Source organism: Typha angustifolia, chromosome 6 (genome assembly GCF_048772165.1).
Source record: "Typha angustifolia cultivar Huaian chromosome 6, ASM4877216v1, whole genome shotgun sequence".
NCBI lineage: Eukaryota > Viridiplantae > Streptophyta > Magnoliopsida > Poales > Typhaceae > Typha > Typha angustifolia.
This window is the reverse complement of record NC_133244.1, coordinates 6,098,360-6,122,215: the sequence shown is the minus strand read 5'-3', so window position 1 is coordinate 6,122,215 and position 23,856 is coordinate 6,098,360. Positions and strand designations below refer to the sequence as shown.

The 23,856-nt window shown below is 37.5% G+C and overlaps 4 protein-coding genes across 7 annotated transcripts; 1 reads left to right on the top strand and 3 right to left on the bottom strand.

The window, feature by feature from the left end:
* The first annotated feature begins 2,266 nt into the window (after window positions 1-2,266).
* Window positions 2,267-9,866, top strand: LOC140761314 (dual specificity protein phosphatase PHS1-like). Of its 3 annotated transcripts, none has more exons than XM_073098587.1 (10): window positions 2,267-2,375; window positions 2,579-2,706; window positions 4,113-4,332; window positions 4,832-5,008; window positions 5,083-5,243; window positions 5,338-6,421; window positions 6,949-7,095; window positions 7,175-7,402; window positions 8,863-9,020; window positions 9,109-9,866. In XM_073098587.1, the coding sequence occupies exons 1-10, from the start codon at window positions 2,319-2,321 to the stop codon at window positions 9,476-9,478; spliced, it is 2,730 nt and encodes a 909-aa protein (XP_072954688.1). In that variant the 5' UTR covers window positions 2,267-2,318; the 3' UTR covers window positions 9,479-9,866. The 3 variants fall into 3 exon arrangements, with proteins under 3 accessions (XP_072954688.1, XP_072954689.1, XP_072954690.1); XM_073098588.1 differs by having other exon boundaries at window positions 2,275-2,486; XM_073098589.1 differs by lacking the exons at window positions 2,267-2,375; window positions 2,579-2,706 and having other exon boundaries at window positions 4,206-4,332; window positions 4,884-5,008.
* A 563-nt stretch (window positions 9,867-10,429) lies between these two features.
* LOC140761315 (uncharacterized) lies at window positions 10,430-12,546 on the bottom strand. Of its 2 annotated transcripts, none has more exons than XM_073098590.1 (6): window positions 12,258-12,546; window positions 11,829-11,907; window positions 11,689-11,748; window positions 11,026-11,070; window positions 10,875-10,931; window positions 10,430-10,791 (listed from the first exon to the last, which is right to left on the bottom strand). In XM_073098590.1, the coding sequence occupies exons 1-6, from the start codon at window positions 12,485-12,487 to the stop codon at window positions 10,699-10,701; spliced, it is 564 nt and encodes a 187-aa protein (XP_072954691.1). In that variant the 5' UTR covers window positions 12,488-12,546; the 3' UTR covers window positions 10,430-10,698. The 2 variants fall into 2 exon arrangements, with proteins under 2 accessions (XP_072954691.1, XP_072954692.1); XM_073098591.1 differs by having other exon boundaries at window positions 11,829-11,904.
* A 2,159-nt stretch (window positions 12,547-14,705) lies between these two features.
* Window positions 14,706-16,252, bottom strand: LOC140761250 (uncharacterized). Its single transcript, XM_073098512.1, has 3 exons — window positions 15,809-16,252; window positions 15,671-15,710; window positions 14,706-15,586 (listed from the first exon to the last, which is right to left on the bottom strand). Exons 1-3 carry the CDS (start codon window positions 16,102-16,104, stop codon window positions 14,999-15,001), a joined length of 924 nt encoding a protein of 307 aa, XP_072954613.1. The 5' UTR covers window positions 16,105-16,252; the 3' UTR covers window positions 14,706-14,998.
* A 1,343-nt stretch (window positions 16,253-17,595) lies between these two features.
* On the bottom strand, window positions 17,596-21,543 carry LOC140760991 (F-box/LRR-repeat protein 3). The gene is made up of 7 exons (XM_073098135.1): window positions 20,557-21,543; window positions 19,820-19,945; window positions 19,376-19,480; window positions 18,890-19,289; window positions 18,676-18,805; window positions 18,282-18,576; window positions 17,596-18,202 (listed from the first exon to the last, which is right to left on the bottom strand). Exons 1-7 carry the CDS (start codon window positions 21,229-21,231, stop codon window positions 17,933-17,935), a joined length of 2,001 nt encoding a protein of 666 aa, XP_072954236.1. The 5' UTR covers window positions 21,232-21,543; the 3' UTR covers window positions 17,596-17,932.
* Between the last annotated feature and the right edge of the window lie 2,313 nt (window positions 21,544-23,856).

Sequence of the window (23,856 nt, the reverse complement as noted above, 5' to 3'; positions counted from 1 at the left end):
TGCCAATGATTGATGTGGCAATCCTTACTGTACTCCTATCAGCCCAATTGTTAAATTCCAAATTGGCCAAGTGGGCCCTTCAAATCTAATCTTTAATCTAAGTGGCATACCACCAATGCTGATAGGGATTTCAAAGTTGGACCTATCATAACATTCTTGCGCTCCCATGGAATGGTGCATCCCTCTATTTGCTCAACAACATGGAGGTCTTGATGACCATCACAGTTACAGTCATAACCATAGCTGCATTGCTCATTGTAGTCGCTGCAATCTTGTTCATCCCTGCTGCAGTTCTCTATGGATGTGATCATTTGGTTGGCATGTTTGGTGACATCTGCTGCTTTAGTCTGCGAAACTCACAGACGGCGGTGGCGGTGGCGGTGGCGGCCAATGCCAGTAATAGCCCTACACACATATCTAGCTCAGTTACATTTCATGACCATGTCGGGCTTGAACCCAATGTCCTCGGGTCCATACCGATCTTCGCCTTCTCAGTCTCCGACGGGAGGTCGGAGTGCGCGGTGTGCCTTGCGGAATTCAAGAACGGCGAGAAGGGCCGCCTCCTACCGAGATGCGGCCACCGGTTCCACGTGGATTGCATCGATGTTTGGTTCGTCTCTAGATCTACGTGCCCGCTATGTCGGCTGACGGTTAAAGCAGAAGTCGTTGAGCTGCCGGTCTGAGTCTACCGTTGGTACGGTGATCGGAAGAGAAATTCTAACTTCAAAATCTATGTTCTTAATAGTCAAATAATTATAATTATTATTGAATTATTAGTAGTTGCGTGGCACTTCGTGAAGCCATTGCAAGAACCTTCACTTGGACACCAGCTGTAATATTATTATTTTTTTCGCAATATTAATTGCAGGATATGATGATGTGATTTCTTTTATGGGGATTGGTTGGCATGTCATGCATCGAGGGAATAATAAATCTTTGGCTCTTCATGGGAATTGACTTTCTTTTTTTGTACTTATTTTTTACGTAGTTGACTTAATTATGTGCTTAGGTCAACGAGAACGGCATATGTTTATAGTTTGGGTAAGGTCGTGACATGATGATGAGTTCATATGATAACCATCTTCTCTCAATACTCACTGGAAGAAGAAGAAGTAGGATTTTTTATTTATAAATTAAACATATTTAAATCAAATCCCAGGCTAATTTTAAGTTAAATGATCCTAACAGAAAGGCTCCAGCAATTAGATCCTTCTTTTTTTTACTTCAAATTACTACTGGAGAATTAATTAGAGTGGGATTATTTATGTAATTTGATGTCTTTGGTCAAGTTATGTTCTGACTCCCTTTTTAGTGATCCATTAACATCTTTTACTTATAAATAACCTCCATAATATTTACTTTTATTCTATAGAGAAAAAAGAAAGAGAGAAAATTTAATGGTAAATTATTATTATTATATGCATTTATAGATAGGCAACAGGCAATTTTTTATGAGGGTGTTAGTGTAATTATCCTCTGAATTAATTAAGAGCTACGGTTATTTCAAATTGAAGGTAAATACTTTAATGCAGCTTTAAAAATTATAATCTTAATCCAACGACTATAATAGCCAGTTTTTATACCTAGTACCGGTACCACATTACGTAAGAAAAAGAGCATATTAGTTAAGAAGATTTTTATTATACCCTTGAAGATTTTAACAATTAGATCTTCATCAAACAGATTGATAAAAAATTAAGAAGTGCTCTACACGTTTTTTTTCTTCTTTCATTAAGATTTCTCTCTTAAATATAATTATGCCTTAATTATAAGAGATATTATCTAATATTAAATAATTTAAATTTAATTATTTAGAGATAAACTTCAATTTAAATATAATTTTTTTTATCTCTATCTATTAAATTTTAATTTAAATCAATTTTAAACTAACGAGAGATATATGTAAAATAAAAAATAATCAAAAAGATAAAATGTAATTAAATTTTCATTAAGTTAATTATAAAAGACATCAATACACTTATTTTGATATATATACATCACTCTCATTTAATGATATATATATATATCTTTTACTTAATAAAATATTAAGATAATATAATTATTAAAAAATAATGTGCAAGATTATATATCTAATAAAAATTAACTACTAAACCTCTTTAACGGATAAAAGTTGGACAACATTTGAAAATAATGAAAAAGTGAGGGTCTGAATCAGAATAATTTTATTGCGGCAGCTTCGTTTTGGTTCCGAATGTTTAGCTGATCTCTCTTCTTTCCTCCCTCCATTTCTCTCCACCGAGGCGAAGAAAGCGGAGACCTTTCCCTCGAATTCGAAGAATAGCTAGCTCATCTCTCGAATGGCACACGAGGAACCAGAGCAGAAGGCGACGTCTTCGTCCATCCTAACACCAACGGTGCGCGCTTTTCGAAAGATTTCCTCTCTTTATTCAAGTTCTGTGATTACCCATTTGCTCATTCCCTCCTGATTCAAAGAGAAAGAGCCCACATTGACATTGTTTTCTGGTGTAAGTTTCTGGGTTTTCTTTACTTGATCACATATTTTTGCAATTGGGTTTCTTCCTCTCTTTGGAAAATTTAGTAGGGAAGTTGTTTGCAGTTGGGAGAAGCATTTGGGATGGGAAGAGGGCGTGGATTCGAGGAGTGGAATGGGTTTCCGCATCGATCAAACAATCTTGACAACAGGGCATTCGAGCTTGGGACCTCCCATTCGCCTCCTCATCTCAGGTGCATGTGCTTTTGATATAGAAATTAAGCTCTCATGGAACTTTTTTCTTTATCTGCTAGTAATTTGTTTTAATTCTAGGAAAGGTGAGATAAATTTATTCGTTAGCTTCTTGTTAAATTACCTTAAGTGCATTTTTATTCATTTGACAAAGACTAATATTAAGATCGATGCTCAAATTAAAATGAGCTCAGCGTGATCGACCCTCTCAGGTTCGAAATTAATTTCAAAGCGAAGCTTGAGTTGAGGGTCAAGTGGATCAAGCTCGGCAAAATTGATGTAGTTCTTGCAAGTATATATTTGTAAGTATTTGAAAATGAAGCTTGAAAGTGAGTGTTAGTATGTTGAGAATTCTCTGTAGATGAAGATATATCAGAGGGAGTCAAGGTGGACTTATTACTTCCCAAACAGATCCTCCTATCTGAATGCATCTCAATTGTTGTTATTGAGCTGCTCGCTAAGGCTTGTATTCGTCTTGACTTGAATAGGCTCAAAATTGAGCTCAAATAGAAATCGAATGAGTGAAAGTGTGATCATCTATCCTAGGCTTGTGAAACTTTCCGAGAAAGCTTGATCAGAATTAGGCTTGATCCCACTAGAGTAAATAATAACTCCAGAGAGTTGTCTTTTTTTGCATATACCTGCAAAGAATGATTTAATTTGAAAACATATCACAAAATGAAACCATTTGAAGGAATCTAGATTATAGGTGTTGGCATGTGACATTTCCATAAAATTTTCTAACCATGCAGCAAAGTTTGACAAAAAGACTTTACTAGTATATGTTGACTGTAAATGTAAATTGACCATATCTGAACTGAGATTCAATGATGCGTTTTATCTGCTCATGACACAATTAGAGGGACTACAGCAGAAAGTAATGTAAGTCGGATATTTCAAGAATAAAGTTGATCTGGCAAGAAAGTTTGAAAAGGAAAGAAACAAAGCCACATTCTTGCTAGTCAAGAAATATTATGAACCCTTTACTATACTATACTGGTGGGTTTTGACTGAGGCTTTTCTAACTAGACCCACATATGACCCAGTATAAGCTCAATCTGACCCAATTGTCTACAACTAATGCATAAAAGCCTTCATGGCCTTCTCCAAACCCTGAAGAATCAAATGCTACAGTCAGGCATACGAGGAACTAAAGAGTGAGGTTTTCTCAAGCTTTGATAAAACAACTGACAGAAAATTAACTTAATCTTTAACAGTATATACCTGCTACATCTTATTCAGGTTAAAGGCAAAGATGTCTAGTTTAAATGAAAAACTCCACATATCTTAATTGGTATAGATGATAGAAAACTAACAATATAATGATTCCACCTGTTGAGATTCAACTTAATATTACTGTAAGCATACTCATGACAAACTATTAATTGTTATACTTTTCCTTATTCAGTGCAGGAGGATCAGGTCCAGGAAAACCTGACGATAATATAATTAATATACAATGCTGTGACCAAGTGCCAGAAATAAGCTTGTGGGAAAGGCTTGGAAAAGCTTCTACGTTAGACATCGAATCAAATGATTTCTCTTGGAATGCTCTCTCATCCCTGTACCATACAAAACACACCAGCAGTTCTGAGCCTTCTGAGGATGAATCTAACAAAGCTTTAGAGGTTCGTAGTTGGACATGTGCATTTCTTTTCGGCCATTTTTATGGTATCCAAGTACTTGGAAGGCAGGGTAGAGGACAGAATAGGACATGAAAACAGCAACCTTTTCATTAGGTTGTTTTGGGCATGTAGACTTACATTACTTGGTTATGGTGTCTTAGTTTGCCATTTTGAACTAGTCGTTTGCTCAAGATATATCCAGGTCTAAAGAATTGCTATCAAATCACAGATAAATGTAAAGTATGTAAACGGTAAACCTATATCTATATATATGTGTACACAGACACACATTTTTACGTTAGCCCATGCACTTGTTCTTCTTTCCAGATTCATGGCTGTCTTGTCATGATATGCTTAAAGATAAGACTTCATTCATTTCTTGAGAAGCAATCTTTCTTGCATAAGGTTCAATATGGATGCTAATTTTTCAGTTTCTAGATCATTCCCCATAAATTTTGTTTAAGCATGTCACTCTTCTTGCCTTTTTTGTTGTACGATACAGGTGACTGTGAACTCTGGCGGAGTAGTTTTTATTGCACTATTTAAATTTTCAGGTAACAATGTTATTTCATCAAAGGAGGCAGCGGCAGTCATTAAAATCGCATCTTCGAGGATGGCAACACAGTCAGAGCGCTTGGGTTATGAATTTGCAAAATTGCTTGGAGTGACGACACCTCAAGTATGTACTTCCTCTTCATTTGAATCCTATATAAGTGTTTGGCCTTGAGTTCAACAATTCACTGATCATTTCAGGCCAGGGTGGTTCATAATTCGAACTCTGAATGGCAACAGATAAAGGATGCTACTGAAAAGGCACGTCAAATGGCAGTTACTGCTGGTGATGAAGTAAATGAAATAACATGTTCTGAGTTGTTGGAAGCTCTTGAATTGAGCCGTTGCCTTTTATTAATGAAGTATAGACACAATCTCATCTTAAGCCACTGTCAGTTAATTTATATATTGTATATGAATTCTGATTATTGTTTTCCTTGCCTTTTTCTCTGGCAGTTATATACATGGCTCACCACTGCTAGATAACTCAATTCCATTTACTTCACAAAAAGCTGCTGAAAAAACAGCTGAATCCCTTGGAAAGGTCTTGATATTGGATCTTATACTTAGGAATGAGGATAGACTCCGTTGTCGCCAGCTTGGCTGGCGTGGCAATTATGCAAACTTGCTATTAACGGACAAGGTGACCTCTGCAAATATGGATACGTTGGATGAAGCTAATGATTCTGGTGTCAGACTATACAAACTAGAGATGATCAGGAACCACCAAAAAGAAAGAAGAGCAATCTCTGTAAGTGATATACTCGGTGCAGATAATGGTGAGCTTTCAATTTCAGGCCCTGATGCTTTCGGTGAGTCCAGTAACACACCCAAAAAGAAACAAGTAGCTGATGAAATAGCTTGTAATTTCTGTATCATGGCTATCGACTCTGGGGTTCCACGTAGGCCTCCTGCAGGAAAACGAGCAAAAGATCAAGAGAACTATCCAAAGTTGGTTGAGCTGATGCTTAATAACTGGGAGTACTCTTCAGACCTTTTATATGAAGTATCTATAGGAAAACTTGGTTTTCCAGGACCCGAGGAAGTTGATGCTCCAACTGATTTCAGTTATTCTCTTCCTGATATTGATATGACAGCAGTGGTTAATGCATTTAGAGGAGGATTTAGAGGGGCTCTCAGGGACCTTCAGGGATTTCATATATTTCTTCTCACACTCTACCAGAAGTTAGATGGGCTCCTGCGAAATTTTCTATCAATTATTAACAAAAGCTTAGGTGAATCTGAAAGGGAAGACTCTGGTGCTTCGGACTCACCGTCATATTTTTCTGGTTGTAGTCCTAGTTCTCTGTTTCCTACATGTAAGGAACATGGTGGAAATGAAACATATACAGAATCAAGCGATTATGAAATTCACAAATTTAGACGTAAGGCATCGCGTGCAGGATCTAGGGAAAGTTTTGACCTAATGTCTCCTGTGTCTCGAGAAAATTTGAACGGGAAATACTTCAAAGGAAGTGGCGAGGCCTCACGCTGTCTGCGCTTGACGATGAAGCTCCGTGACTTCAATAAATTTGCAAAGGTTGGACACTTTCTCTTGAAATTACAATTATTTGATTTCTTTTCTCTTAGAAACATATGGGCCTCATTCTAGAAGAATTCATCCGAATAAAACATTAGATTGCTTGGTGAATATTTCAATTTCAAAAAAATTGCCAAAGCTGGGAATATAAAAATACTTTTGCTGGAAATACAAAGTACTTTTAATAAGTATTTAGAATTACTTGTCAAGAAAATTTTTGTGTCTAGTTATCTATACTTTGCAATGGATCAGTCCAAATCCAGAGTTTGCAAATGCCGCGGGCAATATGAAGGAAGTTACAACAAGCTATTCTGTCTCTAAGTTCAACAATTATAAAGACATACTTCCAAGTTATACGCATGATTCATTTTAATTTCATAGAGTCCTCAATACAAATATTGCAGTGCTGCCTGCTTGTACTTTCTGCAATTCCCTTAACTTGCCAAGATCAGTTTCAGGCTAGTCCAATTAAAAGGGACCCACCTATCATCTCTTTTTTCAGTCACTTCAACAATGCTATGATGTAGGTAGATGGCGAATTGAACAAGGAATTGGAACTGTGGAATGAAATGCTTAGGACAGATGTGATAAAACTGTGCCAGGAGAACAACTTCAATACTGGATTTTTCGAGGGCACTGATAGTAACATTTCCATTGATGCCTACGAGTTGAAGGTAACACGACTGAACAACTTTTCCGGTATCTAATTTTGTTTGGATTTTGGAGTAACTATATGTAGCTAACATCCTTCAGGTACGACTTGAACACATCCTTGAGAGGATAACATTTATTTCTGATGCTGCAAGCACGGAACGTCCTTCTCAGATCATAGATCATCTGTACATTGGAGGGGCTTTGGCTGCGAGGTCTGTGTTTACCCTTCAGCATCTGGGCATCGACCATATATTGTGCTTATGTTCTAATGAAATTGGACAGTCCGACTCTCAGTATCCTTTTCTTTTTGACTATAGGAACTTCTCAGTAAGCCTTTCTCTTCATTTCTTCTTTCAATAGTTGAAATAACAAATTGAATAAACTTCTCTATATTAGATTAATTTGCTCCTGTTTCTTTGTATGGAAAGATCTCATGATTATGTACCTTTCATAAGTAACCTAAAGAAAAAAGTATACTGTATGTCCGTGCTTAGATAATTATTGTCTTCATGCCTACTAGGATAACCAAACAGCAATTTTAGTACTTTTGTTTGCGCATAAAAGTATACTTTTGTTCCATGTAGTAGGGAACAAATCTGACATTAAGAATTCAAACTAGAAGCCCATTATTGTTGGTCAAGAAAAACCTAATTAAGGACAACATTATGTAGGTGCTAAAGTTGAGATAACTGGTGGTAGAATTTTCTCAGACTAGTCATCTTCAACAACAAAATCAACTGAAGGAAAATCAGTTAAATTCTGAATTGAAGACTAGCACATCCTGACGAGATGATCTAAGGAAAAATTGGAAGCGTCAAGGAAAGTTTACCTAGTTTGTCCCTATCTTTCCCACTACAAATTAAGTTCAATAATTAAATTCTCTTATTCCTTTCCCTTACATAGATATGTTCCCAGTTATCCTACTACAAACTTCCATTTGATTCTAGCCTCATTTTATATCAGGTCAATGTTTTAGGTCCCTTGACACAAAAGTTTGGGAGTATAAGTAGAAGGGCAGAAAGCAAGGTGTTCCCCCTGTTGAATCAAACCACACGCCTTATTGAAGAGAACTGATGCTTCATTGATTTACTGAATTATTGATATGGAATCTGACAAAAAGTAGATGGAGAACTGCTAAAATCACATTTGTAAACCAGTTGCATTTTATTTTACCCCCTTCTGTTATTTAGGTGAACATTGCTTCTTCTTCTTTTTTGCGGCGGGGGGGGCTTATCTTAATTGAGTTTTATCTGAAAACTTTTTCCATCAGGTTCCCTCACAGGGTTAAAAGTCCTTGGTTAAACTGTAGTATCTCTGGGATCATCTTGGTGGAATATTTATATTTGTCTATTTAGTGCTGTTCTGTTAAGTGCATTGGTTTATATATAACAAAGACGTGGTTTGTGGGCATCTGGATTAACCTGACAATTTCATTATGCTTTCTGTATGGTTTTTTCTGTGTGACCAAGCAAAAGAAAATTCCTGATTGTCCTATTCTACCTCTTTCTTTCTTTTTCCATTTTGCTTTCCCTTTTGTTTTGTGCTGCTTACAATATTTTATCGGTTCTCTATATAGTCTGGAATGTTTGTAGCTGTACCTGGGGGATCAGGGTTAGATCTAGGCATTGCTTATTTATAGAATGTCCAGATGATCTCAGGTGTAATTACAAACATTAGTAGTCCTTGGATAACTTTTTGGGATCTGGTATTGTGCATCTATATACTCGTCTAAGCTTGTCTATTTAGAGTGTATAATTTGTTGATGACAGTCCATAATGTGTCTTTAGGTAAGTGATAATGATGACGAAGATATCGGTGATCTCTTCGAAGAAGCATCTGATTTCATCGATTATGTAGAGTACATTGGTGGAAAAGTATTGGTCCATTGCTTCGAAGGGAAAAGCAGAAGTGCGACGCTTGTGCTCGCGTACTTAATGCTAAGGAAGTAAGTGCAATACAAGCCAAGATTATGTATTACTCCATCCAAGTAGTAGATAAACATTCATTTTTTCTTATATGCTTTTGTTATCCAGAAACTTCACTCTCTTAGAAGCATGGAATACACTAAAGAAGGTGCACCGCAGAGCCCAGCCAAATGATGGCTTTGCTAAAATCCTTTTGAATCTCGACAACAGACTACACGGGAAAGCTTCTATGGAATGGCAGCATCGAAGGCCGACGATGAAGGTCTGCCCCATCTGCGGGAAAAATGCAGGGCTCAGCAGCAGCTCACTGAAGCTTCACCTGCAGAAGTCTCACAGGAAGATATCTTCAGGTAGCGTTGACAGCGCCATGACATTAGAGATACAAAAGGCTCTGGATGCTCTCATGGTTAACCGTGGCGGCAGCATCAGCCCAAAGCAAAAGCAATCCCAGTCTCTTGTGGACAGTTCCTTAAACTGATTTCGGCGAATGGCCTTACATTAAAGATAGGATCCAAGTTTTGCCTATAGGACAGAGCTCTCTCATGGAGGATGTCAATTTCCCTGGAGTGCTGACTAATTTCTCTTGTAACTCATTGTACTATATAGATTCTTCCAACTCTAACATGTGAATGGTAGGTGCAGTTTATTTTGCCTATTGTTGCTTGTGGTTGGTGTGCAAGTATATAACAGTTCTACCTTCAAGCTTAAATATTGGAAAGGATGCCTTCTTGGTTTGTGATGGAAATGCTACTAATCATAATCTTTAGAAAAAGCATTTGTTGTTAAGTCTAAATTTACTTCATTCTCCTACAATTTCATTTCTATCATTTTACAACTCTTAATAGTTATATTTAAACTGAAATCATTATTATTTTTTCATCATGTTTGACTAATCTACATATCAAATTTAAAGATACTTGTTGAAGATAAATTTATAGATAATTAGATAAACTTTCCAATAGATATAACAAGTATATAAACAAAAAACAACATCAAATATGCCAACCTCAAAAGTCTTTTAGTTCCAACTATTTTGGTTCAGCTAAAAGTTAAAAGCCATGATGCCAGGAAAATATATCTTCTACATGGATACAAATAGCAAAACAGATAGAATCATTTGACCTTAAAAAACTTAAAGCAACTGAAAATATTGCATTCTATTCCTCAAAAGAGTAAAGCAAATATCTGTGCCAGCTAAGTAGCATATACTAAAACCAAGGGAAGCATGTCAGAATAAATCATTTGAACATCTCTCTTGCAGTAACACATACAAGTATCCTCTCACATTGATACATTAATAACTTTGATAATTTTATGTAAATTAAAGAAAAACATGATATCCTTCATTGTCCACTATTACTCTGTGAGATCATGCATTATTTTTCAAATTTCATAAAAGATGAACTCTGATTAGGAAAAAGACAGTGTGTGATAAATAAATTAAATTCTATAGGAAAGACTATCGTACAAAGAAAACGAACATCCATGACATGGAATAACTATATTATCACAGTTCACAAGAAAAGAGGACCTGCATGGTAGATGACCATCCACTACCCAAGGAAACGAACACAAGTAAAAGAAACTAGAATACACTCTTTTTAGGTCCACAGTTACAAAGAATCATACTTATCGACCATCCCATCTTTGACCATGTCTTTAAACATTTCCTCTGGTACCAGTCTCCACTCAATGTGATCAGTCATAACTAGCATTAAGAAATTTCAGCAATTCATTGCGGTTGTTTTCTGCCAGTTTGTCTTCCTTTGATTTGTCAAGCTTGAGTAGGATCTAGAGAAAAACAGAAGCCAATCACAGATGATGTTAAATACTTAAATGCATTTTTAGCAACTTAAAAAGGGATAAATGCTCACCTTTTTCCCAGAAACTGCGCTTCGCCGCACACCATCCTCTTTCTCACGTCCAAGGAACTGAGAAAAGAGATACTTAAGAAAACAGAAATGTAAAAAATAAAAATAATAATAATAAGCTGATGATAAATAGCACCCAATAACTTCTGCTTACCTTGGAAAGCTGTACAGGACTGCTGCGCCGCTCAGACTGCTGCTTCTATATAAAGCTCCCGTAGCCAAAAATCACCAAGCCAACATGAACATCCAGAACAAGCCAATCCACAATACAGTTACCCGTTTGCAGACCACAGCTCCAATTTCAAAGAGCCAACCCAGAAACAGGCAGCAAGTAGTATAAGGACCCTCTATATAAGAATTATAAACCTAGGATATCCTAATCATGAGGCTAAGCCCCCCTATTACTGACAAAAAAGAATTGATTTATTCATCCAAGGTAATGGTCCAGAAATTTGATCAGGAGTTGGATAGTTCAATCAACAGGAATATTAAATGCACAAAAGGACTGGTGCCATGTTAGGCCAATAAGTGATCCACAGAAAGGGTATGCAGCAAGTTCAGCATTACCACAGATTTAAGGATGTTGAAATCAAAAAGGTGATCAAGATCATGTCATTCTGCTATAAGTTCACCTGATCTAAAGCACCCTAAAAACATAGCAGGCCAGGGTATAGACAGAGATCAATATGCAAAAGATTTTTTTCCTACTGATTCCAACATTATTGCTAAAATTTATCATCGAACAAGCACACTAACTGAACTATTAGCCAATTAGATAAACTAAATTACTTAGTACTTGCAGTATATAATGCCATACCTCCTTATCCTTTGGTTTGTGCCGTTTGCTCCGATGACTTCTGCTTCGATCTCTCTCAACCTAAATTTAATGAAGAGAAGGCAGCAAATTACATACTCTCATACATATTTCAGACATAACTGCATCAAATGAAGTAATACCTTCTTTGATTTTTCATTCTGTTTCCGTTTCCTTGGCCTGCTATGCGCCTCTCTTTCACTGTCAGAAGAATTCTCACTGCTGCGTCACAATAAAAAGAATATAGAGATATTAAACACAATGAAGAAATCAACCAAAACAAAATTCTATTTCAGAATAAGTTCAGATCAAGATCCATTTAATTACGATAATGAAAAGAAGATATAAAGACTTGCAAAAGATGACAAAAACCCTAATATTGTTCTCTAAAGATCAGACTTTGCCATCGAAACAACTCAAATTTGTTATTTCTTATCCCCCAAAGGCAATAGAAAATTCCGCTAAAACAAAAAAAGGAAAGAAAAAATTCTTTAGGTTAAGCGTAATTAAAATCGAAATCCGAACCCTAACTATGAAGAAAGAGATGGGTTAAATCCAAGAACCAAGCTCGCCTGTAGCTATCGCTGACTGAAGGAGAGGAATCCCGGGAAGATCGGCGCCTCCTCTTCCGCCTCTTGTCCGACCGGTGGTCCCTGCGGGGCTTGAGGGCGTCCTTTTCCCCACGGCGGCCGCGTCGGCGGCGGTGGCGGCGATCGCGACGAGAGGGGGAGGATTCTCCGGAGGAGGAAGGGGAGGAGGAATACGAGGACGAAGAGGAGGAAGAAGACGACGAGGCGACCATGGCCGCAGGCGCTGCGTCGAGAAGACAAAGGCGATTGTTTTGGCTTCTTCTTTTCTCTGCTTTGGCTTTTCTTTTTCTATCATCACAATTTTTTCCGCCACGTGATGTACACGTGGCTAAACTCGTGAGGATATCCTTTTCTTTTCCTTTTTTTTTAATTCTTGATTTTTGAGAACCAAATTATTCATTAAAAAAATGGTGCATTTTAGTTTTGATGCAATAAAAGTCTGGATTAAACAAGAGTAAGAGTTAGCCCCATCCTTGAATTATGAAAATTTATTTTCTATAGTTTTGGGAGGATAACGTGTAATATGTTCGAAAAATGTGAAACCAGAGCGATTGTGTCGTACATACTTCCGCGGTCTTATTCGAAAGCTAGAGATTTAGAAATCCATCACATTTGACAATACTCTATCTAATTTTGACCCGTTTATTAAATGGATTGAAAAATTAAGATCCAAATCGAATTTGGAGAGGATTCAATAATAAATAATTTGGATCCCGTTACACCTCTAATGCTCGGCCATTATTCGTTGTGAAAATGTTTGATTTTATTTTAAAGTTGATAACTATATAATAGCCTTACATAGTGTGACAACAAGACTTGCTCCTCATACCTAAGAGGTACATATTTACATTTTAGAAACAATCTTCTCAAATTTACGAAAGATTTGAGGTTTTGCCCGCGAGTAGTGTAAAACTAAATTACAACTGAAAAATTATTCTATTGGTCAATTTAACCTTATGACAAACCTAAATTTGTCGTAGCCCGGAAATGATTTTTGTATTTTAGGCGATCGATGTCAAGCTTACAACTGATTATAAAAAGATGTCAATTTCTTTGGGAGCATTTTCTTCTTGTGCTCTAGTTGATGAATGCACATTGTTCAGAAAAAGGTTAGGATTATGGTGATCATGAAAGGTTCTGAATAATTTTGTCAGATTTGGTTGTTGTCTTGTAGTAATTGCCTTTCTTGTTATCGATGATCTACCTTAAACAGCAGCTAATTATATCTTAATAGATTGAATTATAACTATTATTTCCAAAGTTCCAATACGACTATTATGCTGATTTTTAAGATTATTCTTTGTACTATGAGGATTATTCGGTCGGAACATAGTATTGTTATGTTTCAGAAAAAAAAATAATTGATCAGTTTTAACAGAACATAATTGCAGAACTTGCAGACCTGGAGAAAGAATTATGACTTCCTTGAGTCTAATTACATCTCTTAGCTTGTAGCTTATCAGAAAAGTATAATATGGATTAGTAATCTGTATGAATATGATTTAAATCTAGAGAAAAGAATCAGAAGAATGGAAGAAGAACTGTCAGAAGACTTCAATTTCCTTGAAATTAAGCGACTTTGAATTTTTGACAGAAGCCGGACTATTCAACATGGAAGTTTGTGAGTTCTAGAATGAGCAGGCCCAGTGCATTTGAAAACTACTTATCTGCTTCAAAACTGACAGCAGAACTCATAATTAGAATGCTATGTTGTTTCTAGTGCATATTCGAAAACATCATCTGCGTTAAAATGGAACTTTAATCTAATCATGGTTTGGTTGTTTTCAAGTACAGTTACCGCGTAGAGCATAAAGAGATCAAAGCAGTAAAAGTTTTTTTGTTCTTAATTCTTTCAGTGATTAGTATGAACGCAATTATAGGTCACAATTTTAACATACCTCATGGCATACATGTGATTTTTGTACAGGCTAAGTTCATTAGTAAGCTTGAGAATTGAAGGGAGGCTTTACCTTCCCCTTCTCTGCTACCATAAACAGATACTTTTCTGCATCAAAGACAAAGAAAGACACAAGAAGATTCAGAATTGTAGATCATTATTGAGCTTGAAGTTTCTCAGACAACTTACTTGTTTTCATTTATATTTGCAACTTTTCTCCTTCTTGGTTCCAGTAATGTAAGACATCTCTTGAGCAATTGTTCATTTGAGTGATCATCTCAATAAGAGTGACTTCCAGCCAACTATTCTGAAATTTAATAAAGTGATTCAGGTTGATTCCTAGACTAGTTACCAATTGAGTTTCCTTAAATGTGTAATGTTAGACATACATGAGAAAGTCATGAAGAGCTGTTAAAAAACTTTTGGGGCAGTAAATTCTCCAATTCAAACCAAGTTCACAACTTTGATCACATTAAGAAAACAAAAGGAAGAGGGAAACAATTACACCAGAACAATCAAAGAAACAAATCTAAAACAATCCAATTCTACATTATCACAACATAAATCTCCTAGTTTTGTGTTATGCTTGCACTCTATACAACATATCCTCTTGGTTTCTTGGTTTTATTTGCCATCTAAGTGATTCTTCTATTTAGAAAATGAATAAATACACTACTCTTGGTAAGATTGGCTGAACTTTATTTAACCAAAACAAAAGCTTCTATGACATAAAGGTCAACTCAGAAAATATGCATGTACATTGGATGGATACACCTGAAATGTGAGCCTTGACATGTTACCAAAGAAGCAATCAAACAGTTGAGGATTATAGAGTGATGTGGTGAGAGAGGTGAAGGTGGACACAACCAAAAAACAAGAGAAGCACAAGGGCTATAGAAATCCAAAGGAACAGCAAAATTGTGCCTCTAGGATGATCATTCATGACCACAGAAGCCATCACTACTTCCTCCTTAATCTTCTTCACGATCGTCCTCACAGCGTACTCCGCATCTTCCTCCTCTTTCCCCAAATCTTCTTTAATCCCATGTAATTGTTCCTCCATTCTTAGTTTGTTCTCTAGTTTGTTCTCCACCTCTATGGACTCTATCGGCAATGGTTGCTTCTCTGCTTCAATCACCTCCGCCGGCCAGACAGCGTCAGAATTCGATTCGATTGAAGAAGCTCCAGTGCTATCTGATCCTTCCTCTCCTATATCACCCTCTTCTTCTGTTTCAGATGATTCTTTTACCTCGTCTTCGGATAAATTTGATGCGCTTCGTTCTTCTTCTTCTTCCTCCTCATCCTCTTCTTCTTCCTCTGCTAAATCCTCCAAAGCCTGTTTCTCTTGTTGAGTAAATTGTAGTTCTTGAACATTATAATCACAAACACTATCAGCATCAATCTCAGGATTCTCCTGAACAGGATGAGCTTTGCATGAGAAAAATCTAAAGGAAGATAGAAAAGATAAACAAATAGATAGAATTTTCAACAAAATCACCTTAACTTCCATTAGGCTATCAGTCAAATGATCATCATCCCTGAACACTAAACTCATCAGCATGGCCAACAGTCTTTAGAACACACAGAAAGCTAATAAACTTCTCTAAAAGGAATTTAAAGAAAAAAAAAACATCACCTATGAGTGAGCTCAAGAATAGACTGCAGCCCCTTGCTCTTCTCAGGAGCCTCTTCTTCCAAATAAGCTTCATTCTTAGGTTTCATCGCCGCCGCTTCCCGTCTTCTCTTATCAGCATGAGCACGATAGGCCGCAAAGGCCGCAAAGGCCGCTCCGGCCGCCGCAGCTATAAGCGCGCCGCCGAACACCAGAAGCCCAATTCCTCCTCCCCCACTTTTAACCTCGATCTTTGCTCCTCCATGCCCCCTCCTTCCTCTCTTCCTCTCCTCCTGTCTTGTATCCGTTGACGTTACCATGATCAAAAATTGGATCTTCCTCTGCTCTCTATGCTCAAAGATGTTAGTCAGTGGTTAGCATCGAACTTTTGTTCCTATATAGAGCCAGGGTTCTTGAATCCTCCCCACCATTTGCGTTGCTTGTTTGTTAGCTGTGGGGAGTTCACATCGGAGTACTTGCCGGCTCGCAATTGGCCGACAAGAACCCCGAGGCAGGGAACTCATGCACTCGGGTTTGCAGAGGATCCTACACTGCGAATCGGCATGGGAGTTCGCGTTGGCGGCGGATCCTGAGTCGGTTAGGGATCCAGCCGTCGGACCCGGGCCGACCCAGGATCCGAGTCCGCCATCCGGGTACGGCTCCGAAGGGGACGGAAGCTTCGAGAATGTCGCCACGTGTGCATGTCCAACAACGTTCACTACTTCCCCATATCAGAAAAGGACGGTGGTTAAAAGGTTGGAGGGGTACTCGGCAGGTCACGATTTGCTACTATTTACATCTTATGGTTTAATTATGAGTATAATCTTTTGGGGATATTAATTAAAACAATATTCTAAATTGACTTGTTGTCGCTTAACGAAGGGTTAACAATGTAATGCTCTAATCTCTCGTCAATAATTAAGATTGCGACAAGAAAAAGATGCATAAGAAAAGAAAAGAAAAGTAATCTTAAGAAAAGTAATCTTCCTTCACACGCACGAGATGATGAGAGAGAAAAAGTGCATAGAAATTATATTTTGGTTCCATTTTGTAACGTGAAAGTTAGAGTGCGGTGCTGAACTATGCTAAAAAATTGTAAGTAAAATTATATTTTACTCGTCTATAATATTTATTTTTATTATATTTCATTAATTTATAGGTCGAATTTGAAAATAACTAACTAAAAAAAACTTCCAACTCATTTAAAAAAATATATAATAAATTAAATTTTAGATAACAGTTATATTTTTATTATTTTTGATGTGTTTAGAATAAATATGTATTTTTAAATTTGATATGTACAATAATTTAATTTGATAAAAAATAATTATGTTAATTTATATATAACTATATAAAAATAAAATTGTAGAGATGTTGAAATAAATTTCGATAGAATCAATGAACTCTCTCCAAAAAGACTACAATAAATTTAAACTATACTGACCTTACGTTAGACTTCTGTTATTGGGCTACAAAGTTGAGATGCAATATTAAGCATAATAATTGTCCACAGAAACCTCCATTCATTTCTAACCAGTCACCGTCTGCATTCAAAGGTCAATTGAATGCACAGGGAAGCTTAATGCCGATATGCCACCATAATAAATTTGAAATATACCTTGTTAGGTGTAATGATCTTGGACAATTTATTGGCATTGGCTTGTACCTGCCATTGGTATAGTTTTACTTAGATGAACTGAAGCTAAAAGTTGAATATAGGTTTATTTAGATCCATGATGAGTAAAAACAACCTTACAAACAATCACAAAATCAATTGAGCTACTTGGAGACAACTAGATATGAGTGAGTAGTTGCATGCCAAACATGAACTTTGTATGAGACCTTAGCATTCAAACATGAAGTTAATAAGAAGTCCTGATCTGTACATTATAAGAACATGGGCATTGGGCATATTAAACATGCACTTCATATGAGACTTCACAAGAACATAATCACGAGTGCGATAACAAGCAACAAGAAAAGTAGGTCCTCAGGATCAAGCACAGCAACATCCCTGAGAGAGTTACTGGCTGCAGATTGTCTGGATATTATAAATCTAACAAACCGGGAAACCAAGGCAAACACTTTGACTACATTTTTACAGATCTGGTTCTCGGTGCGTATGCCAAATGGGGTGAGGTTCTAAACTTAGCCCTTGAAAACTAAAGGCTTGTTGACCCACCTAATTCTGCAACCGTGAGTCTGCAACATCTGGAGTAACTCTGAGGAAAGAACATCCCTCAATCCACTAAGCAGCTTCAGCTTCTTCAGCTTACCACAAGAAGCTCTAAGTGCAAGCTCAAACCCCTCGATCGACACCCAGGAAAGATGCACAAGCTTCACATCCTGAAGGCACCGCAGACTCCCAAGCAGATTGCACAGGCCCAAACCAGTAACAGGGCAGTACGATATAGTAAGCTACAAAAAAAAAAGCCGAAGTATGATTTCCATCTTCCTTTAAATTGAAAAGTAGTAATGGAGATGTTAGAATTTTTACCTGTCTAAGGTTTAGAGCATATCGCGCAAGAGCCCATAAGCCTGCATCATCCACAGAATAACAGCGCTTCAAGTCTAATTCCACCAGACTTTTGCAACCAATGGCAACTGCAGTTATACCAGAACTCGTAATACGGGCTAAACCCCTTAGCTCAATGTCTGATAGCTCTTCTAAACAGCTAAGATTATTTAAGCCATTGTCCGTGATCTGAGTGCAATAACACAGATTTAACCTCCTCAGCCTCTTGCAGCCGCTTGCTAAAGCAGCCAGCCCTTCGTCAGTAACTCTGCCACAGCTGTGGAAACAAAAGAACCCATGATTTGCTATTACAATAAAAAAAAGGCAAACCTATTCGACAAAAGAAAAGGTGATCATGAATTTTTATTCTAGTTACCGGTAAAGATCAAGTTCTAGGAGCTCTCCGCAATTGGATCCAATATGAGCAAGGCCATTGTCTGAAATGTCTGAGCAAAGGCCTAATTTCAATGTTGTGAGTTCAGAACATGCAGACAAGAACTCCAATGCTGCAAAATAAATCATCTCATGTAAACAAAGTGTAACTAGGAGAATGGAGATCAGTGAACTATTTTACAAATAAAATTTAAAACCTGTGTCATTGACACCACAATCAGTGAGATCTATCTCCTTGAGATTGGAACAGCAAGTTGCAATCCTCTCAAGGCCTTTTTCAGTTATTAAAGAGCAAGATTCTAGCAGGAGACTTTCAACCCTCTTACAATTATCAGCAATTGAATAAAGGGCATTGTCAGTGAGATGATGGCAGCACGTGAGATCAACTGTTCTGAGATCAACACAGATAGCAACTAGCTCAGAGATACTTTCATCGGTCACTCCCGTGCATTTACTTAGCCCAATCTCAACCAAGTTTTTGCAACTGCCACCGATGACCCGAAGGCTTGAAGATGAAACTTGGAAGCCGTCAAGTTTCAATACAGTCAATGTATTCTTTACGCAACTCAATTTGGACAGGAAACTTGATTCCAGATCCTAATATATCCCAATTCTTCAGTAAATTCAAAAACCATAGGGGAAAATGACAGGAGAAGAATAACGATCTAAGAATATAAACTTACAGGAAAGCAGTCGCCAGCATTAATTTTCTGCAGGCATTGGTTTCCTTCAACCAGTGATGTTAAGCCTCGTGAACTGACATTGTCGCACCGCGAAACGTCAATGCACTGTGAACAAATATATTATATGAATAAAGCTAATCCTTTTTCCAGGCTAAAAGTGAAAAATCCATTCTACAATCTGAGAAAAATAAAACCTATTTCATAGATGAAAATATGTTGAATAGTAATTTCAACAAATTTAAAAACTAGATCTATTGAAAGGAAGAAAAGCGGCAACATAGGAGCACAGGAACTGTTTGAAAGAATAAGGACCATGTCTAGAGAACAAGTAATAAGCTGACCACAACTTCCAGCATATATTTCTTGAAAATTCAAAGGCTAATATTTCAGATTCCATTAACAAAAACAAAATGAAAAATGACGATTAAGAAGCTTGAGAATCACCTGCAATGACTTGCTCCCATTGCTAAGTAATTGTAACCCTTCATCGTCTACAAAAGAGCATCCAACCATATACAAATCTTCGAGTTTCTCAAGAGAGGATATAGAACGAAGGGATTCATTGGTAACCTGAAATAGAAAATCCAACCACTTAAGCTTCTTCCCCAACATTAAAGTTTCAAAAGAAAGAAATCTATATTGATATTTGGTAATTGTTCCTAAAGCAAATTAAATCATCAGAATCTAAAACCACAAATGTGAAGCTAAACAAGTAAACAAATTAAACCATGTTCACGAACTATGAAAATATTAATGGAAAAATATCTAAATCCATGAAATGGACACAACTAGATCAAATTACCAGCCAAAATTCAGAACAGATATTCACATGAGAGACATAATTACCTGTAAAGCAAAATTTAGCTGTCAGACTATGAATCTAAAGTTACACAGAACGAAGACAGACCAAGTATTTACAAGCCATGTAAAGAATAAGAACAAAACACCAATCTTGGGGATAGAGTTAGATCGGATTAACATTTACTAGCGACAGCTAAATACACAATTAAGGCATCTAAATGACCCAAAGATGCGACTTTTCCACTTAAAACAATAACATACCACACTTTATGAGACTTGTTAAGTCTTATCTCCCCAAGATGCGATCTTTCCACTAAAAGTATAATTTAAACGACCTACTAAGAGAAATCCTATGTCAGGAAAAGAATCAGTGAGCCCACCTTGAGGTAGGAGATATCCAGAAACTTGATCTCCGGGCACTTCTTAGCGAGGAGCTCGATGCCGATATCCGAGATCTCGAGACACCATTTGATCCCGAGCCTTTCAAGTCCCGGGCACCCGACAGCCACCTTAGCTAGCCCTACGTCGGTGATCGCGAGGCACTTATCCAGCCTTATCTCCCTCAACCCCTTCGCCTCTGCCAGCGCCGCCGCCTCCCGGTCCCCGACCCCGACAGAATGCGACAAATCCACCGTTTCCAGCCTCGGGCATGCCGCCACCAGCGCCTCCAGGCCCCTCCACCCCAGCCTGTTCGCACGTGCCAAGCACACAACTTTCAACCCTTCCGCCGCCGCCGCCACGGCGGCGAGACACGCATCGTCGATCAACGGGCAGGCCGACAAATCCAGCCGCTCCAGCGCGACATAGCGGCGCAGCAAAGCCGGCAGCGTCTCCCTGCGCAGCGGCCGCAGCTCGCGCCGGTGGAGCGACTCGGCGCGGAGGAACCCGCGGCTCACGAGCCGCCACGACTTCCGGTCCCGCGGGTCCCGGATCCGGTCCAGGATCTGGATCAGGAGATCCACAGAAAGGACGGTCGTGATCGCATCTGAGGGCAACATACGGCCATCTCTCGTCCTCATCTCTGTGGGGAGTTCCGTCGAACGGTTGGCGCTCATGTGGGGATGAAGAGAAAAGACGGGACGGGGACGACGGGGTGGAGGAGGGGGAGGAACGGGAGATCGAACCTGATGTGTCTGCGGAGCAACAGTATCCCTCTCCACGAACACATCGTATATGTCGTAAGGCACTCGTTTATCCTATTACCCGTCTTTCCCACAAATCGAAAACCGGCAAGCGCAGCGGAAACGAGACGGCCGGCGCGGAGGAGAGGAGAGGAGAGCGTGGTATAGTCGAGTTTTGGGGACAGAAATGGGAGGAAGAAGAACGCGGTATGCAGAGGAGAACCCTGACCGGTTACCGCCTACACGAGGTGCGCTTATCACTTGATCAAAAAGACGACGTGACCAAAATGGGGTTAGTATTGAGCTGGGATAGCGGAAGATGGAAGCGGAAACGAGGGGTATTTTGGGTAATGTGGAGGTTCAGGGTTGACGAGGCGAGGTCGGATTGGAGGAGGTGTTACGTGGGGAGGTGATTTTACCGCCCCAAGTACAAGAACCGTCCAGGTTCGTGCAAGCTGTTCTCCACCTGTCGTTATCCTCTTTTCTTTTTTTCCATTCCCCCCGTTCTTACTTAGGAATTTACAAAGAAGCCCCTAGATTTAATTGAAGTTTCTAAATTCTTTTTATTATTATTTTTTGGTTTCAATTATTAAGAGATTAAAAATATATTATGATTAGCTTAGGATACACGCACTCGTTATAATTCCTGGATGAGTATTTGAGCGACAACTTTGACTCATCTCGGATTAGATATTAAAATCCCTTTTATATGAGATGGAGAATTGAGAAACGCAAGGCAAAGTCAATGGATGAGGCTCATTGATAAGCTTGGAGGAGATGATATTTATATATATAGCTTTGTCAAACCTAAGGATAAATAATTTTAGGTTTGAATGTCTTCTAACATAAAATTCAAATATTACCTAATAATTGAATTGTAACTCTTCTTGTCCGGTTCGAGACTAAGTTTCGAATTTAATTATTTAATAGTATTTTTTAAAAATATATAAAAATATATAAAAAGATGTTTGATTATTGGATCAGTTCCATGAGGTTTCTAAACTCAATGATTCAATCATAATAGTCTTAATATTTAAATTATTATTTATTTTTACATAGGCGTTAATTATATTAATATCTATTGAGGGTGAAATATTTTCAGAGTGCCTAGCATTAATCACATATTTTTTAAATAAAATAAATAAGAGAAAGTATTTAGAAATTCATTTATAATTTATGAAAAATATAAAAGGGTTAAATAAATTTTAGTCCTCAAACTTTATTGTTTTTATCTTCTCATTTTTGACTAAACTAAAAGTATAAATATTATTGACTGACAAATTAAATTAAGTCTCATTTCTCTAATTTAATTTAAAAGAAAATTTTATATTTCTATCCAAACTAATAATAAATTATATGATTAAGTATATTTCATAATTATATATTTATGTCAAAAATTATTTTTATCTCCTTATATTTATAATTAAAATATAATTATTAATTTTTCTATCAAATTTAGTTGAGCATCATAATTATTTTAATCAATTAGCAGTATTATCTCAAAAAATTGTATGTCTTTTTTAACAAACATAACGGTATTATTTTAGTCATTTTGACGTCGTTCAGAACTAATTTAATATTTTAAAAAATTAATTTAAAAAATATATAGAGTAGTAAAATATATTTAATATTATATTTTAAATTGAAAAGACACAGATTTAATTTTGGATAGAAAATTAAATGATTGCGTCTTACTAGTCAAAATTAGGGGGGAGTGTTCTAACTCCATAGTACGGACGATAAAATATAAGTAATGGTTGAGTAATTTAGGTGTAATTATCCTTGGGGCACCCATCCTTTCTTCTATATACATATATGTTAACAAAAGGCCTAAATTAATGAATAAAGTAGGCGACTAATTGAGTAAAAAATATTCCACCGTCGTTTTCGTTCTAGGTGTCCATTTCCGTACCCTGGGGATGGCGCAGAACACCGTGGTCCCCACTAACGTGCGCAGCCGCTAGGCCCCGTACTCATCTAAGGACGGGCGTACCTGCTCCTCGTGGGCCCCGCCGTCCACCGAATCGGATTCACTGCACGTAGTTTTAGGACCAGGAAAAGTGACTCCGAGGTAGTTTTCGTAGCGGAGGAGCCGTCGTTCGTCGCGGGTACCACGAGGGCGTATTTGAGAGGAGGTGCAACTAGGATTCGACGGATCGTCGTGGCCCCGTTGCGCGAAGCACGGGGATGGATCCAGCACGCTGTTGCCACCTGTCCCCAATATTTGTGTGAGAGAGTGATAAGTGCACCCACTTCTCTTTGAAATCTACTCCCTCTTTATCTTATTACTTTTTAGTGAACTTTGCATATAACCCACTGACTTTTAAAGAAATTATGATTTACATCCTACATACTAGTAAATCTCTATAATTTGGTGATATATAGAATTAAATTTCAACTAACACTCCGCAAACTAGAACGAGAATGCTCAATTAAGTAGATATATTTTATTTTTAAAATTACTACAATGCTATTATTTTTAAAATAATTAGAATATTCTTAGTATTACTTGTTTGATGATATTTTTATAATTTTTTAATAAAATTAATTTAATTCAGA

What these genes read in the sequence shown, in the direction of transcription:
- LOC140761250 (XM_073098512.1), bottom strand. Translation starts at nt 16,104, where the DNA reads ATGGTAACGTCAACGGATACAAGACAGGAGGAGAGGAAGAGAGGAAGG. An exon ending in ATTCTTGAGCTCACTCATAG is followed by an intron (nt 15,711 to 15,808) that starts GTGATGTTTTTT and finishes TTTAGTGTTCAG; the next exon opens with GGATGATGATCATTTGACTG. An exon ending in ATAGCCTAATGGAAGTTAAG is followed by an intron (nt 15,587 to 15,670) that starts GTGATTTTGTTG and finishes CATCCTGTTCAG; the next exon opens with GAGAATCCTGAGATTGATGC.
- LOC140761314 (XM_073098587.1), top strand. Translation starts at nt 2,319, where the DNA reads ATGGCACACGAGGAACCAGAGCAGAAGGCGACGTCTTCGTCCATCCTA. An exon ending in AATCTAACAAAGCTTTAGAG is followed by an intron (nt 4,333 to 4,831) that starts GTTCGTAGTTGG and finishes TGTACGATACAG; the next exon opens with GTGACTGTGAACTCTGGCGG. An exon ending in TTGGAGTGACGACACCTCAA is followed by an intron (nt 5,009 to 5,082) that starts GTATGTACTTCC and finishes TGATCATTTCAG; the next exon opens with GCCAGGGTGGTTCATAATTC.
- LOC140760991 (XM_073098135.1), bottom strand. Translation starts at nt 21,231, where the DNA reads ATGAGCGCCAACCGTTCGACGGAACTCCCCACAGAGATGAGGACGAGA. An exon ending in ATGGGAGCAAGTCATTGCAG is followed by an intron (nt 19,481 to 19,819) that starts GTGATTCTCAAG and finishes ATTTGTTCACAG; the next exon opens with TGCATTGACGTTTCGCGGTG. An exon ending in TTGTGGTGTCAATGACACAG is followed by an intron (nt 18,806 to 18,889) that starts GTTTTAAATTTT and finishes TTTATTTTGCAG; the next exon opens with CATTGGAGTTCTTGTCTGCA.
- LOC140761315 (XM_073098590.1), bottom strand. Translation starts at nt 12,487, where the DNA reads ATGGTCGCCTCGTCGTCTTCTTCCTCCTCTTCGTCCTCGTATTCCTCC. An exon ending in TCAGTCAGCGATAGCTACAG is followed by an intron (nt 11,908 to 12,257) that starts GCGAGCTTGGTT and finishes ATTGTGACGCAG; the next exon opens with CAGTGAGAATTCTTCTGACA. An exon ending in GCGCAGTTTCTGGGAAAAAG is followed by an intron (nt 10,792 to 10,874) that starts GTGAGCATTTAT and finishes GTTTTTCTCTAG; the next exon opens with ATCCTACTCAAGCTTGACAA.